The 25,575-nt window shown below is 38.8% G+C and overlaps 2 protein-coding genes and 1 long non-coding RNA gene across 7 annotated transcripts in view; 2 read left to right on the forward strand and 1 right to left on the reverse strand.

Moving 5' to 3' along the window:
* Positions 1 to 3,980: 3,980 nt before the first annotated feature.
* On the forward strand, positions 3,981 to 7,003 carry LOC306991053. The gene is made up of 3 exons (XR_013796019.1): positions 3,981 to 4,741; positions 5,257 to 5,539; positions 6,046 to 7,003. It is a non-coding gene; the product is annotated as an uncharacterized lncRNA (long non-coding RNA).
* A 4,118-nt stretch (positions 7,004 to 11,121) lies between these two features.
* il12rb1 (interleukin 12 receptor subunit beta 1) overlaps positions 11,122 to 25,575 on the reverse strand; it is a 25,006-nt gene continuing 10,552 nt past the window's right edge. For 4 of the 5 annotated variants that reach the window (XM_079598498.1, XM_079598501.1, XM_079598499.1 and 1 more), the window contains 10 exons: positions 16,367 to 16,507; positions 16,197 to 16,276; positions 15,876 to 16,095; positions 15,518 to 15,652; positions 15,321 to 15,419; positions 13,809 to 13,952; positions 13,509 to 13,658; positions 13,300 to 13,384; positions 12,219 to 12,294; positions 11,122 to 11,828 (listed from right to left, as the gene is read on the reverse strand). In XM_079598498.1, coding sequence (XP_079454624.1) covers positions 11,481 to 11,828; positions 12,219 to 12,294; positions 13,300 to 13,384; positions 13,509 to 13,658; positions 13,809 to 13,952; positions 15,321 to 15,419; positions 15,518 to 15,652; positions 15,876 to 16,095; positions 16,197 to 16,276; positions 16,367 to 16,507 — 1,478 coding nt within the window. In that variant the 3' untranslated portion in view covers positions 11,122 to 11,480. The remainder of the gene's footprint in view (positions 11,829 to 12,218; positions 12,295 to 13,299; positions 13,385 to 13,508; positions 13,659 to 13,808; positions 13,953 to 15,320; positions 15,420 to 15,517; positions 15,653 to 15,875; positions 16,096 to 16,196; positions 16,277 to 16,366; positions 16,508 to 25,575) is intronic. The other variant, XM_079598500.1, reaches the window with a different exon arrangement.
* The window catches only part of LOC306991052 (uncharacterized protein), a 2,113-nt gene continuing 1,603 nt past the window's right edge, over positions 25,066 to 25,575 (forward strand). The window contains exon 1 of the mRNA XM_079598508.1: positions 25,066 to 25,366. The gene's annotated coding sequence lies outside the window, so the exon portion shown is untranslated. The remainder of the gene's footprint in view (positions 25,367 to 25,575) is intronic.

Here is a 25,575-nt window from a genome sequence, read left to right on the forward strand (position 1 = left end):
CTATCTATCTATCTATCTATCTATCTATCTATCTATCTATCTATCTATCTATCTATCTATCTATCTATCTATCTATCTATCTATCTATAGATCTATCTATCTATCTATCTATCTATCTATCTATCTATCTATCTATCTATCTATCTATCTATCTATCTATCTATCTATAGATCTATCTATAGATCGATCTATCTATCTATCTATCTATCTATCTATCTATCTATCTATCTATCTATCTATCTATCTATAGATCTATCTATAGATCTATCTATCATCTCTCTGTCTGTCTGTCTATCTGTCAATACTATCTATCTATCTATCTGTCTGTCTGTCTGTCTGTCGATACTGTCTGTCTGTCTTTCTGTCAATACTGTCTGTCTGTCTTTCTGTCAATACTGTCTGTCTGTCTGTCTGTCTGTCAATACTGTCTGTCTGTCTGTCTGTCTTTCTGTCAATACTATCTGTCTGTCTTTCTGTCAATACTATCTGTCTGTCTGTCTGTCTATCTATCTATCTATCTATCTATCTATCTATCTATCTATCTATCATCTCTCTGTCTGTCTATCTATCTATTTATCTGTCTGTCTGTCTGTCTGACAATACTATCTATCTATCTACTGTATCTATATATCTATTTGTCTGTCTGTCTGTCAATACTATCTATCTATCTGTATGTATGTATGTCTCTGTCTGTCAATACTATCTATCTATCTGTCTGTCTGTCTGTCTGTCTGTCTGTCTGTCTGTCTGTCAATACTATCTGTCAATACTGTCTGTCTGTCAATACTGTCTATATGTCTGTCTATCTATCATCTCTGTCTGTCTATATCTATTTATTTGTCTGTCTGTATGTCAATACAATCTATCTGTCTGTCTGTCTGTCAATACTATCTGTCTGTCTGTCTATAAATTAAAATGCATATATTTGAAGTGTAACATTGGCTAAATTATCAAAATGATAATTTAGTAAATGTTTCTTAAATTGATTTACACTCAAAGACAGTGGTTGCCAGTGTTGGGGGAAATGCATTACAAGTAACTTGAGTTACGTATCAGATTACTTTTTCAAGTAACTAGTAAAGTAACGCATTACTTTTAAAATTTACAACAAAATATCTGAGTTACTTTTTCAAATAAGTAACGCAAGTTACTTTGTTTTCCCATTTATTGACTGACAGCTCTCCTGTCCTCATGTTGAGGACAGGAGAGCGGCAAATTGGCTGGCAAATTGCTGGCAAATTGCATACTATCTATCTATCTGTCTGTCTGTCTGTCTGTCTGTCTGTCTGTCTGTCTGTCTGTCTGTCTGTCTGTCTGTCAATACTATCTGTCAATACTGTCTGTCTGTCAATACTGTCTATATGTCTGTCTATCTATCATCTCTGTCTGTCTATATCTATTTATTTGTCTGTCTGTATGTCAATACAATCTATCTGTCTATCTGTCAATACGATATGTCTGTCTGTCTGTCTGTCAATACGATCTGTCTGTCTGTCTATAAATTAAAATGCATATATTTGAAGTGTAACATTGGCTAAATTATCAAAATGATAATTTAGTAAATGTTTCTTAAATTGATTTACACTCAAAGACAGTGGTTGCCAGTGTTGGGGGAAATGCATTACAAGTAACTTGAGTTACGTAATCAGATTACTTTTTCAAGTAACTAGTAAAGTAACGCATTACTTTTAAAATTTACAACAAAATATCTGAGTTACTTTTTCAAATAAGTAACGCAAGTTACTTTGTTTTCCCATTTATTGACTGACAGCTCTCCTGTCCTCATGTTGAGACAAATCAAAGTGCAGAGAAAAAAATATTCAATATTCCTCAAAATGAATACAATCAGTGAAATGCAGAATCAGAATACTATGGAAACCTCCAATAAATATATATATATATAAATATATATAATATATAAATATATGTTAAATAAAACATACATTTTTATGCATTTAATCTCATTTTATTGACCAATGTACTTGCTTCTGACCTTCGATGATTCAGTTTAATAAGCAGAAATGACTTTAGATAGATAGAAAGGTTTGCTGGTGTGCTTTCCTCTACTGTACACATTTCCTTCAGCCTGAGGATTATTATTTCACTTTTGGTGTGAAAGGGTCTTTACATTTGCCCAAAAATAGAACTTTTGTGTTATAAAAAAACAAGTCCAGCACAGGTGGGGAAAAAGTAACGCTTTACTTTTCTAAAAAAGTAACTAAGTAATGCGATTAGTTACTTTTTAAGGGAGTAACGCAATATTGTAATGCATTACTTTTAAAAGTAACTTTCCCCAACACAGATAAAGTTATCATTGTACTACTACTAACATGAAAGCTTGCTCTTATGCTGTTTTGATCCATTTGTTGTGCACTATTTTATGTTAAATGCTTTATTTATGTGCTTTTTTATCTCACACTTGTACCTGTAAGCACTTTTACTTGGTTCTTTTCTAATCCTTATAGATTCTGAGGAGTTGGAGACCTTTGTTTCTGATTAATTCCTGTATGTCCTGAACAGTAGCCTAATCTTCGCTCATGAAGTGCAGCACATCACTGACACATCGCAAAACAGAGGTACTTTTGTGAAGACAGAGGGCAGCAGCACTTCACGTGTGTGTATCTGCAACAGGATGCTGTTCTAACTAAACACATTTGATATGAGCATTGTCCACACATTTCATATTCAGTCACCAACATGGTTGTCTCTCTCAAACAATTGATAAAGATAATACAAAATAAAATAATTTATAAAAATGTGTAAAAAGTTTGAATACTAAACAATAATGGGATATTTAATACAGTACAAACATTCTTTTCAGTTTTTATAGCTGACATTTTTTTTTTGTTAAACACCTGATAACAGATTAAAATTGCAATAAATGTTTAACCCTTAACAAAATAATATTTGTAAATTTAATGTACCTGCATCAGATTTGGTCTTCAGTATTATCCACTCACTGTTACTTAAAAAATGACAAAAAGTGCATTCAATAATCAACTTCTTACACCATGTAAGTAGATTCCATACAAATGTATCTTGGTTTTACAGTAGCAACAATAACTGTAGTAACTATGGTTACTATGGTTGGAATGGAAACCCACAAGACCCTTGGTTTGTGATGTATGTCTATTACAGTTTTTCTCCATTGGTTTGGCTCATTTCTTGAAACAGAAATTACATTCTCAAAACAACATGGACAAACCTCCAAACCACTTGGCAATTGTTCACAACGGAATTTAATTTCTCATTCATTTCATCAAATTGCAAATATCTAAGTATGTCTCAGTACATCTTTGCCTACATTTAGCACAATTTCCAAGTGAATCTTGTTGATCTGAACTGATTGTTGATTCTCAGTCTCAGTGGTTGTTCGCTCTAAAACGTGTCAGCGTCATTTCATTGTACAAGTCATCACATGCACAATAGTCTTTTCAATTGTCAAAATTAGTCAAAAACATAATAGCATGAATACCATATATGATTCACTTGGAACATTTGATACATTTATTACAGCAATTGACAGTCAGGTGAAACTAGAACTTGACTAACGAAGGAGGAGTTTCACACATCTCAGATGACCAATCAAACAGTGGCTGGGTCCCAATTCGCCTACATATACTACGACCTAAAAGTATGTACTCTTTTTGTGAAGAAAAAGTATATACTTTTGAGTGTGTAGCAAAAAAGTAGGCAAGCTTTGAGACATACTACTTCGTCATCTTTAACGGACAGATCTGTCGCGTGCATCCTGTCACTGTAAACTGCCCTGTCAATCATCTTGTCAAGTTAAAATCCTCCATTCAATCTAATTTAATTTCCTACTGTTTCGGAGAGAAATGTAGTAGCACGTTCATCTGCCAGTCGTGGGCCTTTCATGCGGAGACTCTCCTCGTGTTTGGAATTTGAATATAATGATGCATTTAAAAGTTAATGGCTAAACATGTCTTTACAAAAGTTCACAATGCTGCTGCAGATGCAATATAATGTGGACAACATTGAATAAATACATTTTCCTCAGTTTAGATACTGATAATTAATCACTCAAACCCCTTTATCTAAACCTCTACATAACGCCGGACTCGCGCGTCCTCCATGTCTGTATTTTTTTTTAACACTTTTCACTCGTGTTTGTAGTTCTAACCGAATCCTCGCCCAACGCGCGATGGGTTATGGGAAATATTAGCCGTTAGAGTGTTCATCGATCTGCACTTCGGATTCTGACCGGAAATAGTAGACCATCCGGGTATCTTTGGAACACTTATTTCAACATACTACGATTTGGGACGTACTGATTCTACTTTCGAATACTATTTAGGACGGATAGTATGCGAATTGGGACGCAGCCAGTATGTTTAGTTACCTGACAGGTGCTGTCCATGACTGTGAATGCTGCCAAACATGTAGGCCTATGTAAAGAGCTTGACCATGCAGGACCAGTACAATTTCTGAACATGGAGGCACCTGGCCAAGTAAATGAACAAGGGCAACTGCCTGCTCGAGGAAGAGGAAGAGGAGGAGGAGGAGGAGGAGTATGGGTGCGTGGTGGTGGATTTGGGGGAAGAGGCCGAGGAGCACGAAGACACCATTCTGTCCCGGATGAAATTCGGGCCACAATTATAGACCATGTCATCAACCATGGCCTCACAATGGCGGAGGCAGGTCGCCGAGTGCAGCCTAATGCACATGTGCCTCGCTCTACAGTCTCCTCCATCATCCAAACCTTTCGCAGGGAAAACAGGTATGTAGTCAGTCAATTATGGAATTATATGTTGTATAGGACAGGACACTGTGCATAGAGCAAGATATATATTTATTTACACATTTACCTATTACGTGTGTGTGTGTGTGTGTGTGTGTGTGTGTGTGTGTGTGTGTGTGTGTGTGTGTGTGTGTGTGTGTGTGTGTGTGTGTGTGTGTGTGTGTGTGTGTGTGTGTGTGTGTGTGTGTGTGTGTGTGTGTGTGTGTGTGTGTGTGTGTGAGAGAGAGAGAGATAGGCCTACAGTAATATCTTACCTCAATGGGATGTTATGATACTAAAATGACAAGAAAAACATTGGAGAAAATAAATTATGGAATAGTTTATTTTCTACAGTATTGATACAGTTTACAGTAGTATTCCAGTCAGTGTGCAGTGATGCATTAGAATTGTGGTAAAGTAAAACAACAATACAATTACATAGGTAACTCATTCTGTAAGGACTACATAAGGTATACATTACGAATGGACTGTTGTCCTTTGAATTCTATGTCTAGGATTGGGCGACAACCTTGAACGGGTGGCAGAGGAAAACTTCTCAATGAACAACAAGAACAAGAGATCTGTAACATGGTGATGGCAAATAATGCCATCACATTGAGACAGATCCACGCTGCAATCCTACAAGACAATGCCATATTCCAAAATCTCAGCTCTATAAGCGTCTCCACAATAGACCGGATATTGAAGAAGCATCAGATGACAATGAAGCAAATTTACAGGGTACCATTCGAGAGGAACTCTGATAGAGTGAAAGAGCTGCAGTACCAGTATGTACATGTAAGTCAGTTACTGGTTGTCCATCATTATAACCTTTTTACAATTAAGCAGTGGTTCCCAAACTTTTTTGCCTTCAGTACCCACTTTGATTTGTGTATCCAGGTATGAAAGTATTTGATTTATCTGACTTCAACATTTTGCCTAAAAACAGCTTACTGTATGATGCAATTATCATTTTAATCCTTATTTTGAAGAATATATAACATACAATAAGAAAAAGGGTCAAAGAGCTGCAATTAGTGCCTCCCATGTAAATCTAATACTGTGGGTTTTACTGTAACATTTCAGTAAGTCTAGTCATTGATGATTTCCCCCCTCCCCTTTCTGTCAAATACCCCCTGTAGTACCTCTGCATAGGGGTACATGTACCCCATGGTTTGGAACCACTGGAGTAGTGGCCAGTAGTATATTGAACTTGTGGAGAACATAGAAGATTCCTATGTAATTGTAGTGTATGACTCTTCTGTATGACTGGTTTGATGTTTTCTTTTTTTACGCTATTATAGAGAATAATGGCATTGGAAGGAAATGAGACCCCTCACATCCTCGTGTTTGTGGAGGAAGCTGGCTTCAACCTGGCCAAGGGCCGAAGACGTGGCCGTAATATTATTGCCCACCGGGCCACGGTGGATGTCCCAGGCCAGCGAGGGGGCAATATAACTATGTGTGCTGCCATATCTGAGAATGGTGTGGCCACTCACATCCCCAGTCTTAGCCCATACAATACACAGAAGCTCCTCATCTTCTTGGACCGCCTTCATTTTGTTTTGATCCCTGAAAATGAGAGAGGTCTCGTAGGGCCTCACCTACCACAATATGTCATTGTATGGGACAATGTGACTTTCCACCGTGGTCCGCTCATCAGGGCCTGGTTCACTACTCATCCAAGGATGGTGAAGGATTACAAATTTATTAAATGTTTAATTTAGTTTTTCCACTGCAATAGTATATAAACTGATAAAGTTTAGTAGACTGATTTCAGATGATTATTGAGATTCCTGCAATGCCAGCAAGAGATTCCTGCCAGACCTGTTTTCTCCATTGTAAGTTAAATGAACAGAATCACTGAGATTCTCACCTTTCAGCCTAGCTGTTGGGGAGACGTTCACCTTTTGTCTTTAATGGCTCTCGGATGGCCCTTGGAACCGGAGTTCCTGGCCATTTTTAGCATGTGAATAGTTATGCTGATTCCTAGCTCAGACGTTAAAGAATTAGACTGATTAGATTGGCAATACAATAGAGTGAATATGCTGATTTTGCTCAATTTCTCTAGATAACTTCCATACCAGTTTTAGCTAGATAAGAATTAACTCCTCCTTGCTTTCGTATGATTTGTTTAAATTTGTCTCCACCCCAAGAAGTCTCCTCCCCTTAGAATGTATAAATTTCAATGTAAACTGCTTTACATTCAGACTGATTTTGGAACCCGCAGCCGTGTTACAATAAATAACAACTTCTGAACGCGATCCCAACTGTCTCACTGGTCCTTGCTTCGATGAAAGAAAAACTTTACAACAATGGTCATGGTGTTCCTTCCACCTTACTCTCCTTTCCTCAATCCTATTGAGGAGTATTTCTCCGCTTGCAGGTGGAGAGTTTATGAGCATCGGGCTCAAGATCAGAGGTCCCTGCTCCATGCAATGGATGCTGCGTGTGAGGATATTACATGAGATCAGTGTAGGGGATGGTTGCGACATGCACGCCGTTTCTTCCCTCGTTGCATCGCAGGGGAGAATATACGCTGTGATGTGGCTGCATATCATTTTCATAGTTTTTTGTTTGAGTGTTTATATTACAGTATATTATGCTGTATACATTTTCTTTTTACTCTAATGTATGGAAGTTACTTTATGTGTGTGAATGATAATGGTTACAATTTCCTTGGCAGTATGGCCGTGTGTCCACCAAAGCATTTTTAGCCAGCGCTAAAAAGACGCTCAGCGCCTCGTTACGCTCATGGCGTTTTAAAAATGCGGCGCTTCCATTGAAAACAATTGAAAAACACGCCAGCTGCGTGGAAAAACACTTTGGTGGACACACGGCCTATGAGTGCAATGTGTGATGTCAAACCTTGGAGGCTACTCTTACCCTAAAATCCTATTTCTTTTTTTTTTTTTTTTTCAGTTTTATACACAATTGTATTCTGTTAGCTAGACAAAAAAAAAAAACAGTACAATAACCATTGCCATTGAAGGACTGGGCTAAATGTGGACATGAGGGATATTTCAATGGTCCTTTCAGTGACAAAACATCTAAACATTTTGACTTGCAGTGCCAAAGGGACGAAGCAATTTGGGGGCACTGACTGTTTAAATTAGAAGGAAATTTAGTTTTGACACGAGTGAACTGTTTTGGGAGAGGTATGAGCTTTTGCAGGTGAACCATGGTGGTGTGCCGAACCATCCACATTATTTTGTCAAAAGCACCAAGAGTGTTGAGAACGTCCGGTCTGTTTCAAGAAATGAGCCAAAGCAATTGAGAAGGATCTTTGCCATTTTCGTGGCACTGACTCTTTATATGGGAAAGGAATTTAGTTTTGAAGCATGAGTGAACAGTTTTGGGAGAGATGTGAGCTATAGTGTTGTGCTGAACTGTAAGACTGTTTTGCCAAATGATCTTAGAGGTTTGAGAATGTAATTTCTGTTTCAAGAAATGAGCCAAACCAATGGAGAAAAACTGTAAAAGCTGTAAAACCTCCAGTGTCTTTTCAGACAGATTGAATTGCTCTCCCTAGTGGACAGGAGTGTAAGGATATCATATCTAATCTGATTTCACATTAATTATACACACACATAACATATGTTTGTTTCGCTATAGATAGTCACATTACATTACATAGACTTCCATTGATTTTATATCCAGTTAAGAATATTTTCTGTCACCTAATCCAACCCCTGCCCTTACTCATCACAGAAACTTGTGCAAAACACTAGATATATGGTAAATAAAAAAACTTGTTTGGCCGATTTGTAAGCCTTTTTAAGTGAGAACCAGTGAAATGTCCTCACTAGTCAGTTTTCTTAATATTTCACTATGTAAGTGAGGACATTTGGCCCTCACAAATATAGTCAAACCTGTACACACACACACAACATTTGGCATAATGGTGCCATAAAGACAATTTTTAATACAAAATGTATGTTTATTTAGCGATTTGAATTATAAAGACATCGGCAAGCGCTCATAATGTAGGGGCCGTGGCCTGAAACCTGAATGCACCCTACAATATAAGAACTTTGGGTGCTCATATTGCACACCTTCCAGCCAATCAGAATGGAGAATTCAGACAGACCATGGTATAAATATATATACGCCAATGAGCCAAAACATTATGACCACCTGCCTAATATCCTGTGCTCCAAAACAACACAGACCCGTGTCCTGTGGCACAGTTTTGCAGCAGATCCTTCGAGTCATGTAGGTTGCGAGGTGGAGCGGCCGTGGATCGAACTTGTTGGTCCAGCACATCCCACAGATGCTCAATTGGATTGAGAACAATGTGTGCAGCGTGGCAGGGCGCATTATTCTGCTAAAAGAGATGGAACTGCATGGATAAATATTCTGAATTTTGCAATCCAATCTGACTTTTGACCTGTAATGCTATTTTCTTCTAGAAACAAACTTTGTTGCCAAAAGGTCCAGTTCAGATGCTTGCGTGCTTTTGACGGTGGACAGGAGTCATCATAGGCACTCTGATTGGTCTGCGGCTACACAGCCCCATACGCAGCAGAGTGCGATGCACTGTGTGTTGTGACACATTCGTCCCATAACCATCTTTAAAATTTTGTGTCTTGTCCCACAGTAGATCTTCTGTTGGCTTAGACCAGACAGGATAGCCTTCGTGCATCAATGAGCCTTGGGTGCCCAAAACCCTGTTGCTGGTCTGTGGTTTGTCCCTCCTCAATTTGGCCCTTGTGAAAGTCGCTCATATCTTTATTCCTTCTGCATCCAACACATTGATTACGAGAACTTATTGTTTGATTACCATCTAATCTACCCAGCCCTTAAAACAGTATGTGGCCAGTATGTTTTGGCTAATGAGTGTGTATTATAATGTCATTTATTCCTGTGATTGCAAAGCTTAATTTTCAGCAGCCATTACTCCAGTTTTAAACGTCACATAATTCTTCATAAATCATTCTAAAATTATGATTTTGGTACTCAAGAAACTGGTTGCCCTCTGAAGCTAAGCAGGGTTGAGCCTGGTCAGTACCGGGATTGGAGACCTCCTGGAGGAGGTGGTAGTGAGGCCAGCGGAGGTGCTCACCCTGTGGTCTGTGTGGGTCCTAAGTATAGTGTGATGGGGACACTATACTATAACAAGCACCGTCCTTCAGATGATACGTTAAACCGAGGTCCTGACTCTCTGTGGTCATTCAAAATCCCATGGCACTTTTTGTAAAGTGTAATGGTGTAACTTGGTGTCCTTTCCAAATTCCCTCCATCAATCATGGCCTCCTAATAATAATCTGCATGCCTTCAATTGACTTTCAAATGACAAAATTACTCTCTCCTCTCTAGCTGGTGTGTGGTAAGCGCACTGTACCGTGGCTTTGGACAGTAGTACATAGTAAAGCGCTATTTAAATGCTTAATTTATTCAAAACAGCTGTACTGCTTAATATTTTTGTGGAAACCATGATACATTTATGGGGGGTTTGTTTACAGGATTCTTTGATGAATAGAAAGTTCAAAAGAACAGCGTTCGTAACATTTATAAATGTCTTTACTGTAACAAAAGTAATTATACTGAATTGTACTGAATAAAAGTAATTATATTTTATAAAGATATTTCTTACAAAAACACTTTGCTTCACTTCAGATGACCTTTAATAATCCACTGGAGCAGTATGGATTACTTTTTTTAAAGGGGTGGTATAATGCCCTTTTCACAAGATAAAATAAGTAAAATAAGTATGTGATGTCCCCAGAGTGTGTATGTGAAGTTTTAGCTCAAAATACCAGATGTTTTTATATAGCATGTTAAAGTTGTCACTTTTTGAGGGTAAGCAAAAGCGCACCGTTTTTGTGTCTGTTACTTTAAATGCAAATGAGCTGCTGCTGCCGTCACATAGGGCGGAGCTACAACAGCTTGTGTCCTTTTACCTCACACAGACATGCACATGTTCAAACCGGAGTCAGAAAGATTGAGAGATTCAAGAAGTGACACCATGTAGATAACATTTCTGAATGGTTAGTTGGTGAATTTATGTAGCTTATGTGTAGTTATCTTCTAGTCACTGATTAGCATGTCTTGATAATCTATAAATCATGTTCCGGGGACGGGTTTATGTAAATTGTAGGGTTAGTGATGTCACTAACCCGGGAGGAATGTCGTGTAGTTCCTTCCAGCCGTTTGTTGTAGTCCTTAAAAAGCAATTTCTTTAAAAGAAAATATCTCCCTATGCCTTGATTTTGTTTATGGTCAAACAGCAACATTACACACTAACTAAAGTTAGAAAAGTGAAATCATAATCAACCACCCCTTTAATTTAACTCCGATTGTGTTTGGCAGCAAAAAGAAAATCATATACACCTATATTGGCTTGAGGGTGAGTAAATTATGGGATCATTTGAATTTTTGGGTGAAAATCCCTTTAATTTCTTTTAAAAAATCGTACTGTCCTACACTTTTTAGTAGACTAACCGTAACTATTACTAAAAACACCAATAAGCAGCTTCATACATAGACATAATGAGAATACAGAATGTTACGTCAGTGACCACAACAAAGCTTTAACTGCTGAGAATCATACACTGTTCTCAGAACTGGGTTATTTCCAGTACTATGTCTCAGGTGCACTTTAAAGGAAAGAATAAGAAAAGAAAAGACAAAGGACACCTTTACTGACTGTTGTACAGGAGACACGTGCAGCAGTTAGAGGAAGTTTGTTTAGGGTTGTTTATTTGTCAGTACTCGTCACGCACAAGTCCAGACAAGTCTATAGTGACGTTTTGTCACACTCCAGGATTCTTGTTTCAAAGAACAGGCCATTTCTGTATGTGGACTCTGTGTCATTGTCATTTAATGTGCTCTCTGTCGTGTGGAAAGGCTCTGGCAGCTGTAGCGTCTGTCCTCTGTAACTAGGATTCGGATAGCAACGGGATTTCATAGAGCTCAAGTCAGTAACTTCGCCCTCCTCGTCTACCTCGTCTTCCTCCTCAAAGACGACAAGGCCAAAGCCTTGCAGTAAAGTGCTCTGTTCAGGGATCACGTTTTCACTGGGTTTGCTGAGATCTTGACGCAGCAAGAGAACAAATTCATGCACTTCCTCCGTCTGTCTCAGGTCCTGCGACACAAACATTTTCTCATTTGGAATAACATACTCTGATGAATCATGCACAATAAGATCAATTTAATTGCAAATATACCCTCCATAGTAGGTCAACTCTACAGTTTATGTAAATCAGTTCTGTGAGAGGATTTTGCAAAATAGCTTTTCTCGGTCTGATTGATGCTTTTGAGGTACGTCACTGCAAATGCGCTGATGTGACATTGTGGTTGATATTTTGACCTCACCACAGTTTTTTTGTGTGTTTTTTTCGTTAACTGTGATGGAAGATTTAGAAAATGTGGGTCATTATAATGTGTAGTGGCATTATCAATCATGCCCTTTTTAAATATTGAGGTTGTTTCATTGGAAATAGGTTTAGATTCTTCAGCAGTTTGTGTTGCTAACCTGATCTTGCGGACATCTGATTTCTGATGTATCAATCACAGGGCTGGGTACTTTAGGTATCAACTTACTCCTAAATCTGCAAAGCAAATAGAAATGTTATAGCTAAATACATTTACATATAGCAGATGGTGTTTACATAAAGCAGTGTTTACATTTACATAAAGCAGATTTTTAATGTGTAATATATGAAAAACAATAAAGTTGTATCAATACTAACGCTGTAATATTTTGAGAATAAAGTCAAAATGACGACCAAGATTAAATTAAAGTTGTATGTTTTGTGAATAAAGTCAAAATTACCAGAACAAAGTCATTGAATTATGAGAATAAAGTTGTGATCTTTTTAGAATAAAGTGAAAATGAGAATAAAGTCAGCAGTATAAGATTAAAGTTGTAATATTTTGAGAATCAAGTGAAAATCAATTGAGTAAAGTCATAGAAATGCCGGATTAAAAAAGTTATATTTTAAGAATAAAGTCAAATTGATGACCAACAACAGATTAAAGTGATATTTTGAGAATAAAGTGAAAATGAGAATAAAGTCAGCAGTATAAGATTAAAGTTGTAATATGTTGAGAATAATGTGAGAATTAGAATAAAGTCGCAGAAATGCAAGATAAAAGTCGTAATATTTTGAGAATAAAGTCAAAATTACCAAAACAGTCGCTGAATTGTGAGAATAAAGTGAAAATGTAGACAATAAAGAATACATTTTTAGTAATACGATAATAAAGGCGATAAGTCGTAATATTTTGAGAATAAAGTCAAAATTACCTGAACAAAGTCATAGTATTACAAGATTAAAGTAGCAATATTTTCAGAATAAAGTCAAAATTATGACAACAAAATTGTGCCGTGACAATATGCGATTTAAGTTTAATGTGATTAAAAAAAATTCAAGATTCAATGCAATTAAAAAAAGTAAATAAATAAAGTCAGATCTTTTTTTTTTTTAAACGGTGTTCCTGAAACCATGGTCTTTTTTTTAGCTCTATGCTGCACCAATAAAGCTACAGGTTATGTACAATATAACACAATAGCATATCTTGGTGGTCAGTCAGTTCATCTGTGATAATCTCACCTCCTGACAGCAACAGAGCAGATTACAGTACACACGAGGGCGACCACACAGACGCTCATGATGGTCTGGTCCTGCCACGATAAGCCTGAATGAAAGGGCAGAACACATTTGCTGTTGGCAGGTATATTCTCACACCTCATTGTGTTTTCTTCACAAAAGGTGTCAGTTCTGCATAATCATTTCTCATTCTGAAATGACTGTTTTAGTACCCATTTCTTCTGAGTGTGTTTCAAAGTTCACCGTTGAGTTCGGCCCTTTACCAGCTATTGTTTCTCCGGCTATAGAAGCGGTGTAAGAGGCCCCTGGGTGGAGGTTCATGATCTTGAAGCTGGTTTCATTAGCTTGGACTTCATGGAGTGCTGAAGCAAGAGGAACGGCGTTATAAACAAATCATTTATAATGGATTATTTTGTTGGCTATACCAGTAAAAAAAAAAACGTTTATCTGCAGTTGTGACAAAGGTTTCATAGCAAATAGATGATCGGTAAAACTACAAACTTTCGCCTTACACGTGTTTCCTTGTCCTGAAATCCAAATGAGATAATGCAGTAGAAATCCTCGCTGCTCCGCCACAGGAATGGAAAGCCAACTGACCACTGCTGATTCGTGTGTCACAGTAGAAATAATAACGATCTCTGGACCTTTAATAGGTGCTGAAACAAATGCAAACATTCCATTGTGAAAATCAGAGATCATTCTGGATTATATCTTGTGGTCTTCGTGTTTCAATAACCTAAATAGACTAAACATTCTCAATTTGTGAACGCAAAATACATATTATGTCCCTTTTTACAAGATGCCCCCAGAATGTGTCTGTGAAGTTTCAGCTCAAAATACCCCATATTCATGTTGTAAATGCAAATTTTTGAGTGTAAGAAAAAACATGTTGTTTTCGAGCATGTATCTTTAAATGCAAATGAGCTGCTGCTTTCCAGAAGAGGGCGGAGCAGCTACAGCTTGTGTTTCTGATACTCTGCCAAAAACAACATCTGTTTGGTTTTGATGATCATCTCTATCGTGGTCACGCTCACATGACATTGCAGTTCTTTATCATCATGAAAGTTAATTATTGCATGCGTTTTTAAAGCCAAATCAGTCTAAAATTTCTGATATATGGTATTCTGACTATTAACAAAGTTAAAATAGTCCATGTGACTACTACAGTAGTTTAACTTTAATGTTATGAAGTGATGAGAATACTTTTTATGTGCAAACAAAACCTAAAATAATGCCTTTCTTCAACAATCTCTTCTCTTCCAGGTCATTCTCATGACGTAGTGAAAACAGTGCAGCGCTTCTGGATTCTACGTCAGTACGTAGGCTCACTATTAGCCGACGCTGATCATGTGTGTGATGACCCAGGAGCTAGCCAATAATGACCCGACAATGGGGGGGGGGGGGGGGGGATATCTTCTTTTGTGTTCCGAAGATGAACGAAGGTCTTACGGGTTTGGAACAACATAAGGGTGAGTAATTAATGACAGAATTAAACATTTTGGTTGAACTAACCCTTTAAATGCTCTGGCGAGGAGATAAACATGTGAGACTGTGTTCAGCTCACTCAGGGCGGGGCTATGCTAATAGGGCAGAGTCCGTCAGCAGTTGCGACGTCACAAAAGCTACAACCTGCAAACGGCTTGTTCTGAGACACTGCTTATGATTTATGAGGATTAAAAAAGGAGTGGGTGGATTTTTACCATTATAGGGTGGTTGTGTACACACACTGCCGACACACATTTATGTTCAAACACCATGTAAAAGTGAATTTTGCATAAAGATAATCTTTAAAAACAGTAATAATTTAACAACACACTGTTAAATATAATTTTATCAAATCTCAAAATACTGTACATTATAATGATTTAAGTGATTTATTTTAGTTTTTAGTGTTTTATTTCAAGAATTTATTTAGACAAAATAGTACGAAATTTTTGTATCGACCATTTATTGGTCATAAAATAAAAAGTTATCAGCTTATTGATAACGGACAGAACCTTTCTTCATTCTTAGTCTGAACGTACCTCCCTGTTCTGAGTAAAAAGGACACATTTCAACAGTTTGAAGATGTTTCTTTCTCATGGTGTGAAGAAAGTAATAATGACGTACAAACTTCTCCACCCCTGTAATTAAAACCAGAGACGTGAATTAGCATACGCACCACATGTTAATATGACACATGAACATAGTGCTCTACATTGGATGAATGACTTATCTCTACCTTTTTCAATGTCCTTGAACGATTTTTCGTTAAACGAGCTGTTTACTGTACTTGTTCGGGTCTCACCGTTTTCCAGCTTGTACCATTCTAAGCAGGTTTTATTATTCTGGGTGATTTTAGAGGGCTTGTCACAATCTGAAAAATAAAAAAATTCTTACAAGTTTCCATTTCACAGTCAACCCAAATATTTGTTACATGAGTAATTTATGACTTAACACTTTAGGACCCCCTTCACCAAAAAAAACCACACCTTTCACTTGCTTCCTGCTGTAAGTGCACACACTCAGACATTCATTCACATACAGTACATGAAAACCCAAGCTAACACACTCACAGTTCACACTTGCGGCACACTTACTGCTCAGATGTTTCACAGCGGGAATGGTGATCTCCCCTGGAGGTGAACTTCCAACCTTGTTAGTTGCAATAATGGAAATCCTGGCCTCTGAATATGTTATTGAGGTGTTATAGGTTCGATCCAAAGTTAGCTTTTCCTTTCTCTTAGGTTTTTCACAAGGCCAAACATTGATGTTCAGCTTGTACTCTACACCCCCAACAGACTCTTCAGCAGATGGTTCCTAAAGAAAATCACATTGGATCATCATTCAAATCAAATTTCATTCATCTTACACCAACAGACAGAAACATTTCTGATGTCCTCTGTTCCTCTTATACTTACATCCCAGGTGAGATAAATATCCCTGGTCCCATTCGTCCATTCTTTTCCAACCAAGTATGTTACAAGCGGGAGACGGATTTCTGCAGAAAGGTGTTACATCTGTTAACCAAATATTTTAACTTATTAAAAACTTATTTGCACTGTATTGGCAGATACAGCTGAAATCGAACCTAAGGGAACATCCACCACTGGGCTCCAGTCACTCCAGAGAGTTTGTAGTGAGTCTTTACATAGATGTGGCTGCAGTTTGGCCTGCCGTCTCAGTTGGATCTGGTAGATCGTCTGTTTCTGTAGATGTAGCTTGTAGGAATCTATAGACATATTCATCTCAGTCAGTTGTTTTGGACACAAATCATTTAAAGGGGTTATACATAATCATTCATTTTTTTTCACACCAAAAACAATGTATTTAGTATACCTAAAAGTAATTTAGCTTTTCATTACTGTTTTCCAACATTTCTATGCCGTTGTTTGTTGCTGTACCTTTCAAAGGATCAGAGACTGCATACAAAACTGACCTCTGAAAGCATTTGCAGAGCAGTAGGTGCTACACAAATCCACGTTTGACAAACGTTCTCACATTTTACTGTTTAACTTTTTATATTGTTAAAAGTTTTTATTAGTTGTGTTTGGAATAGCGTACAGTGCTGCCATTCTACTCTTAATACCATTATTTAGTGTGCATATAGTATGCACATTTTCTGCATGAATAGAATACCTCTATGTCCTTTTATTACACACTGTATGCCAAAATGTGCAAGATAAACAGAAGTGCATGATCTAATGTATTCCCTAATCCAATGCACTTGACTTGACCTTCAGTTGAATTACTAGAAAATAAGCTCTACTAATGAGAAGCTGTAAGTTTAACTGCTTCAAGAACAACAATGTTACTACCTCGCAACTGAGAAATGTCATGTAGCTTTTCAGTTGAAAAAAGTCTAGTTGGGCAGTGCTGACATGTTTCTTTGCACGTGTATGTTTTTGTGTGTGTGCGTTTTTGTGGGAGAGAGGGAGAAAGAACATGCTATCCATATATAATTAAGCATAATGTCGTAGTAAAAACATGGGGGGGGGGGGGGGAATCTTTGCTTGGTCAATGTCTTTATGGGTTTTGGTTCTTTTGCTGCTGTAGGCTGTATACACCTTTGAATTAACTTAACTCAGCAAAGTCATATGGAGTTTTAATGCGGTCAAGGCCTGTATGGAACTACTTTAGCTGTGTGTTTACTGGAAAATAATTGCAGACCTTAGAATGTTCACCAACCAATCATAATCAAGCATTCAACAGTAACAACTGTCATAACATAGAAGGATGCTACGGTGGCCCAGTAGTGCACAACTTAAATTTAAAAAGCAAACATAAGTTCACAACACAACGAAATTAAGCTACAACACAACGAAATTAAGCCACAACACAACGTAAAATGTACAACACAACGGAAATGAGCCACAACACAACGGAAAATGTACAACAACGGAAATAAGCCACAACACAACGGAAATAAGCCACAACACAACGGAAATAAGCCACAACACAACGAAATAAAGCCGCAACACAACGGAAATGTTCCCGACCACTAGAGGGCTCTCAGGGCGCGATAAAGTTACTTTTCCTAGCCTTTGCTCAATAGAGAGTCAGCACAGCAGTCTAAAAAATGTATAAACACCACGATTAGTTTTAACAGTATGTAGCTAACCATTGTATATTTATGAATTCAATATCATGTCACAAAGCGTGTGGTTACCAGACTGATTTATTACAGGTGGAATTGTGCCAATACCTTCCTGTAATTCTGCAATTCACCAAATGGTTTTTATTTTTATAATTTTATTTTTATTTATAATCAAATTATATTATAATAAATTATACGTTTATTTACACAACATTTTCCCAATAATTCAGCATATAGCTAGTCTTCATTGGTGGAATTGCCAGACGTTCCCTTATGGATCATGCATTGTGGTAGCGCGTCCAAGCATTCTCGAGTATAAATACGCAGCTATAATTCATGTAGGTTATTTTGAAGTAATATTTTATGTCGATATACAGTGGTTACACTGTTAAAACTAATCGTGGTATTGATATATTAAGACTGCTGACCTTGTATATAACAAGGAAAACTAACTTTTCCGCGCCCCGAGAGCCCTCTAGTGGTCGGGAGCATTTCCGTTGTGTTGCGGCTTTATTTATTTGTGTTGTATAGATTTTCCGTTGGGTTGTGGCTTATTTCCGTTGTGTTGTGGCTCGTTTCCGTTGTGTTGTGGCTTAATTTTTGTTGTGTTGTGCACTACTGGGTCTCCGTAGGATGCAACACAGGTAATATCCAAAATAACAAGTTTTTGCTTTTGGCCGACATTTGCAGGTTTTGCAGACAATTGAAGCAGGTGAGAAACTGAGAAATGGGTAGTTGTAGAAGGAATGGCAGTGGATAACAGTCTTATCTTTTGCAGATGCATAGTGTTGGAGATGGTGGACCGGATGGCTGAAGCAGAAGGCAGACAACTGAAGAGTAAAGGGTGAATCGTACAGGTAAGTGTCTCTCAGGTGGTTCAGGTTTAAACAGGACTGTTTAAATTAGTGATGCACCGATCATGATTTTTCATGGCCGATTCTTTGCAAGCATACTGGCCGATTCTGATACCAATGTTTGTTTGTTTGTTTGTTTGTTTTTCTTTAAGCATCAAACAAGAAAGAATATAAGTATACATAATCCAGATGTTTATTTTGTATTTAACAGGTCAAACTGGCTTTGGCTGTTGAAAACAATAACTGAACCATCTGAAATTAACGGTAGTAACTGCGCAGTAAGCACATTCAATACAAACATAGATGGTACTGACATTTAGCATCAGCATTTAGCTTTTGTTTTTAAATTGGGTTGAACTTGAAACTACATAAAACTGGCCTAAATTAAAACATTAACTGTAACCATAACAACAACCAAGGCAACAACTGCATAGTTCACTACACAATCAACACACATGCAACAATCCAAACAAAAATGTTTGGCTATTTAAAGGAACACTCCGACTTTTTGGGACTTTAGCCTATTCCCCTTATCCCCCAGAGTTAGATAAGTCCATACATACCTTTTTCATCTCCGTGCGCGCTATAAGTCTGTTTGACGCACCCACCGCTAGCCTAGCTTAGCACAAAGACTGGATGTGAATGGTTGCAGCTAGCATACTAATCCAAATAAGTGACAAAATAACGCAAACATTTTCCTATTTACATGTTGTGATTTGTATAGTCACAGAGTGTACAAAAAACAAAGTCACATGAGACACAGACACATTTTAACCGTATAAATACTGGGAACTATATTCTCTGAAGGCGAAGCACTGCTACTTGGGCGGAGTGATAACCGCAGCACATGAGACGCGCCGAGGTGAGGAGCAGAGAGTTCGTTCAGAGTTTGGGTTACAGAGTCAGCAATTTATAAATAGTAAAAGCGTAGTTTACAATCATGGATTTTCGCTGTATTGTAAAGAGCTGTGACAATAAACAGGGAGACCAGGTGATACCATGATGTTTCATAGAATTCCAACTAAAAACGCTGACCGGATGAAGAAATGGCTACTTGCTCTGGATGATCAAAACACACCTAATGAGATTATCAAGGGACATTATGTTTGCTCGGTACATTTCACTGAGGACGACTATTTTCAAAAAATGGAATTTGCCACAAGGACCATGAAACGTGTGCTGAAGGATACAGCCATCCCATCGATATCACATAACAGTTACAGGACAAAGTGGAGCGGCTGCGGTAAGTGTTCCGTTATATTTTTAAATGTTTAGCCTAACGTTACTGTAACAGTGCCATTAGCTAACTTAGATCTAATGTAACGTTAGTGACACTATTATCTGAATAGGGTGGTAACTACTATTGCAGTTGTTTACGGGCTCCATGTATCCCCTGTAATGTTAATATTGTTGCCTCGAACGCGCTCTGTCGTCCCAGTAACACTTGAGCGGAGCTAGAGGTCACGTAGTCACGTTGGTTTTGTTGACAGAAGAAAAAACGGCGCGTCTCAGGTGCTGCGGTTATCACTCCGCCCAAGTAGCAGTACTTCGCCTTCAGAGAATATAGTTCCCAGTATTTATACGGTTAAAATATGTCTGTGTCTCATGTGACTTTGTTTTTTGTACACTCTGTGACTATACAAATCACAACATGTAAATAGGAAAATGTTTGTTTTATTTTGTCACTTATTTGGATTAGTATGCTAGCTGCAACCATTCACATCCAGTCTTTGTGCTAAGCTAGGCTAGCGGTGGGTGCGTCAAACAGACTTATAGCACGCACGGAGATGAAAAAGGTATGTATGGACTTATCTAACTCTGGGGGATAAGGTGAATAGGCTAAAGTCCCAAAAAGTTGGAGTGTTCCTTTAATCAGCATTTGTTTTGTTTTTAAATTCAGTGTAAAGAAAACATTTCTTTACCAGTGAAACTAAATAAAACCAAATAATGTTTAGTGCAACAAGTAAAACAAATATGCTACAGTAGCTGCTTTTTAATTCAAATTCAGTCAAAGTATTTTTAAAGCGAGACACTACAGGTGAATAGGCTCTAATTTCTCTCACAGGAACAGACTCTGGGATTTCTCTCACAGGAACAGACTCTGGGATTTCTCTCACAGGAACAGACTCTGGGATTTCTCTCACAGGAACAGACTCTGGGATTTAGGGCTGTAATCTGCCAGTCGATTAGTCGATTGTTGGTCGATACGTTCTGGCTCGACCAAAATTCTGATTGGTCGATTTTTTGGCGCGTTCATTTCATCAGTTTTTCCGCATTCTTTTCATCAGTTTGGCCGCGTTCGTTTCATCAGGTGGAAAGCACTAATTGCTAATGGGGGTGTTTTCAGAGCACCCCTGTTTCACAGGTAACAGTCTGTCTTCAGAACACCCCCCTTGTTTTCACTTCTTTTGGATTAGCCCAACCACCGGATAAGAGAGTCAGATTGAAGAAAGTAGGCTACTAGAAGGTTTGCTGAATATTATTTATTTAATTGTGAGAGCGTTTAATTCATAGTCAGTCCTCCTCTACCATGTCAACAAAGACATCGGCAGTGTGGCAGCATTTTTAAAAAAAATAGAAAACGGGAAAAAATGATTGTAGCCCAATGCGCAATGCGCTGTGCCACTGTTTGTATTAGTTTTGAGCCTATGCTTTATTTTCAGTTATGCACTTTATTTCGTTTTTGCTCTTGATCTGGTTTGTTTAATAAATATAATTGTTTTATTAAAATGGACGTGCCTTTTGTGTTTAAGAGTAAAGCTTTAAGTTAATAGTCTATTCGTGTCTCAGCCGCGAAGCTGCGCTCCTGTGTTCCCAACAGAGCCTCACTCTGCGAGCTGTCAGTTATTATAATACATATGATAAAAACAATTGTCTAAATTATGTTGCATATTCCTCAAAAGTTCTTGTGATGATATCACTAGTTGACAACAGTACTATTTTCTGAAATCACAGGCTATGAAATTGTGCAGGTGCGCGTGATGCAACGCTGTCAGAGGCGACAGACTCGTGTGTCAGACTCATTTCAGTGCAAAATAATTAGGTCAAAAACGATTTAATATACTGCAAATAGCCTACTTTTTTAAAAAATGTTTATTTATAATTCATTTAGGCGGACAACAAGGCTACCAATAGGGGTGGGAATCTTTTACCATCTCACGATTCGATTCGATTCCGATTCTTGAGGCCACGATTCGATTCAAAATCGATTTTCGATTCAAAAAGATTTTCGATTCAAAACGATTCGATTCGATTTTATCCATAATGATTTCTAATCGGGTTTCTGATCATGATCTACTCTCATCTGCTTTGCTATACAGAATGACAAACGGAGACTTTAAAGTGTCTTTTTCACATTTATTAAGTTAAATTCTCAGGGAAGTGCCTTTTATCAAAAACATTGTCTGGTTCTCAATTGCTACTCATTAGTATCTAGCTATAAAATAAGTTGGAACAAAACAAAAGTGCTTCTTCATAATACAAAATGGTTGAAAATAGATGCAGTTTACCACATCATGTAGAACACAACCGGTGAAGACAAAAAAACATCTATATTTCTCAGTCAGACACAGTAACTTAAAGAATAACAAGTTATGAAAATAAAGTTCTTCTTTCAAAATGAATAATAGTCCTACCCCTAAGCTACCTGGCGATGAAGCAGCGATAGACCGAGTTTTTTTTTTTTTAGGGCCCAAGCCCTGAAAGGGCGAAGGCCCTATTGTTTTTCTTCGGATTATTATTCTTCTTTATTATTATTATTATTATTTTACTACCTTTTGGGCACTTTTGGGGGCCTTAACGTGCTCAAAAACTCTTGAAACTTTGCACAAATGTCAGAACCTGCGGCCATCAGGGCCCGACTGAACCTGGGACCCGGGCGTGGCAGGGGGGCTCGCCAGCGCCCCCTGGAATGGGATTCAAAAACATGTCCATATCTCAAACACGCTTGCATGTAATAATATGAAACTCGGTACACATATAGATCTCATCGGGCCGAACAACTTTCGTGCTCTAAGTTTTACGCCAGTCCAACAGGAAGTCGGTTATTATGGGTTGTATGGAAACGCATGTTCTGGCATTTGAAACACTTCTCCTAGAGAATTCATCGGATGACCACGAAACTCGGTATGCATGAAGCCAAGACATGGAGGATGCTAAATTGCGAGGGGATTTTTGATATCTCGAACGGTTTGGCCGTGGCTAGGAAACAAATTTATGGCGAATATTGGAAACAGGAAGTGTGTTTTAACATCCTCATACATTAACTGATCTTGATGAAACTTCAGCAGTGTGTTTGTTGTAAGAGGCCGATCACATGGATGTGACTATTGTGAGTCAAAGTTATAGCGCCACCAACTGGCAGCAGGAAGTGTGTCACTTTCAAAATGCTTTGAAATCACCCTCTTATTTTTACCGATTTGCTTTAAACTTCATCTGTATAATGTAAACACACGGCAGATGTAGACCTGTGAAATGATTATTGATATCTTAAATACTGTTGCCATGGCAACGCATCAAACTTTAATATTCTTTTTTAAAGTTTTTGAGACTCTTAGCATACTTGAAAGTGCATGAAACTCGACAGACACTTTACATTTATTGCCTAGTACACTTGTGCAAAGTTTCAGAAACGGGCGTGGTAAGGGGCTCAGTAGCGCCACCTTTAGTCAAAAATGGGGTATTAGTTTTACCTACAGTAACAAAAATCGGTATCTATATTTATCTCCACGAGCCGGACAACTTTCTAATTTACAGTCATTAGCTCCGACCAACAGGAAGTCAGATATTTTGGTTTGAATGTGATTTGATGGGAATTTTGCCAGTCTCTCTCAGTGTCTGTGTGTGTGTGAGAGGAGGGGGGCTTTATTTTAACCCTTTCTCTGCTGTGTGCGACTTCTCGGGCACTTTTGGGGCCCTTAACGTGCTCGAAAACTCTTGAAACTTTGCACACAGGTCAGAACCTGCGGCCATCAGGGCCGGCCTGAAGCTGGTACCCGGGCATGGCAGGGGAGCTCAACAGCGCCCCCTTGAACGTGGTCCGAAAACTTGGTCCATATATCAAACACGTTTGCATGTAATAATATGAAACTCGGTACACATATAGATTTAATCGGGCCGAACAACTTTCGTGCTCTAAGTTTTACGGCAGTCCAACAGGAAGTCGGCTATTATGGGTTGTTTAAAAACGAATCCCCCTGGAATTTTATATACTCCTCCAAGAAAAATTATCCTATCGCCACCAAACTCGGTCAACATGAAGTAAAGACATTGAGGACGCTAAATTGCGGACGGATTTTTGATATCTCGAACGGTTTGGCCGTGGCGAGGAAACGAAGTTATGGCGAGAAAAGAAAAACACACACAGACAGCCCCCCCCCCCCCCCCTTTTCTGTGTGTGTTTGGAGGGGAGCAGAAAGACTCACACTGATACAAGCTCTAAAGCAGACTTCTTCTCGACAGTCAAAGCGGGGTTACGTTATTGCCCGTCATGCACAGGAACCCGAAAGGCAACGGGGGTGGCGGCTTTTTATATATATATATATATATATATATATATATATAAATAAATATAGCTGCAAGCAGCGATGGAGGGCCCAAGCCGGTGGCAGCGCCAGCCCGGTGCCTTTAGTGTAACTAAAGGCACCAGGATGGCGGTGCCACCGGCTTGGGCCCGTAATCGCTGCTTGCAGCTATATTTTTTTTTTTTTTCCTCTCGGAGTTGGCAGGGAGTTTCGTGAAGCACTGCAGTGTGCGTTGGTCTGCAGCTGGCGGCTGACTGTACGTTCACACCGCCGCCGACTTGAGCTGCAAAAAAGCTATGGCCCGCCCTGTCAAGGACGCTTGTCAAAAAGTACGGGGAATCTTGTTGACGCTTTGGCCGCTCTGACGTAGCAGCATTCACAATGAAATGTAAACAGAAAAAACAAGCAATGCATTCGGCAGTTTAGGATATCGCACAAGATTTGTCAACACAGAAACCATTTCATCACTGGAGAGTTTTTTTCCCGACACCATCGTATTAATTGATTTTGATTCATATGCGCGAGGGAGAGAGAGAGAGCAGACAGCGCTCGGGTGAGTGCGCGCGCGCGGCCGGCTCTCTCTCTCTGCTCGTTCTTATGCTGCGTTCACACCAAACGCGAATATGCGTCAAAATTCGCGCCTGCCGCGTCTGGTTATTCGCGTGACCACTTTGTGTTCATTCGCGCGTCAAGAGCGGAATTGACGCGCGTAAAAAAAAAAGTTTGAAGCGAAATTTACGCGCGTCACGCGCGTCAAGAGGCGAAAGTCAGTTTCGAGACCCGCTAGCGGCCATCTTTTTACAAGATGTCTGATGAGCGATCATTTACCGAGATAGAGTCACCGCACTGTATTTACTCTGGAGAGCAGAACAGCGGCGTAGGGATCATCGTCGCCGTATTTGGGTCCACCAGACCCTTCGGAGGCGAACCCAGTTTGGCGAATTTCACCATTTGCTCCAGGAGCTGCGGCTGGATGACGGCCGGTTTCAGCGGTACTTCCGCCTGTCCCGCGCCCAGTTTGATGACCTGCTGTCCCGCATCGGAGCGAGGATCACCCTCCAGGACACCAACTACAGGCGCTCTATCCCAGCTGCGGAGCGCCTGTCCATCTGTCTTCGGTTAGTAAATGTATATGCTATTTTAAATACAGTATTTGCTATGCTATCAATATTTTTTTTAAACTGTGGTACGGATACCACTGTTGGCGCTCTTTCTAGTGATAACGTAAGTTACTCCGTTAACTGCTATAACCTAACGTTAAGTTAGACATCAACCTAGAAATTAAAATATTATATTGGCAGACGTGATACTGTCGTGTCTCTGTAAT

This window comes from Phoxinus phoxinus, assembly GCF_949152265.1.
Source record: "Phoxinus phoxinus genome assembly, chromosome: 22".
NCBI lineage: Eukaryota > Metazoa > Chordata > Actinopteri > Cypriniformes > Leuciscidae > Phoxinus > Phoxinus phoxinus.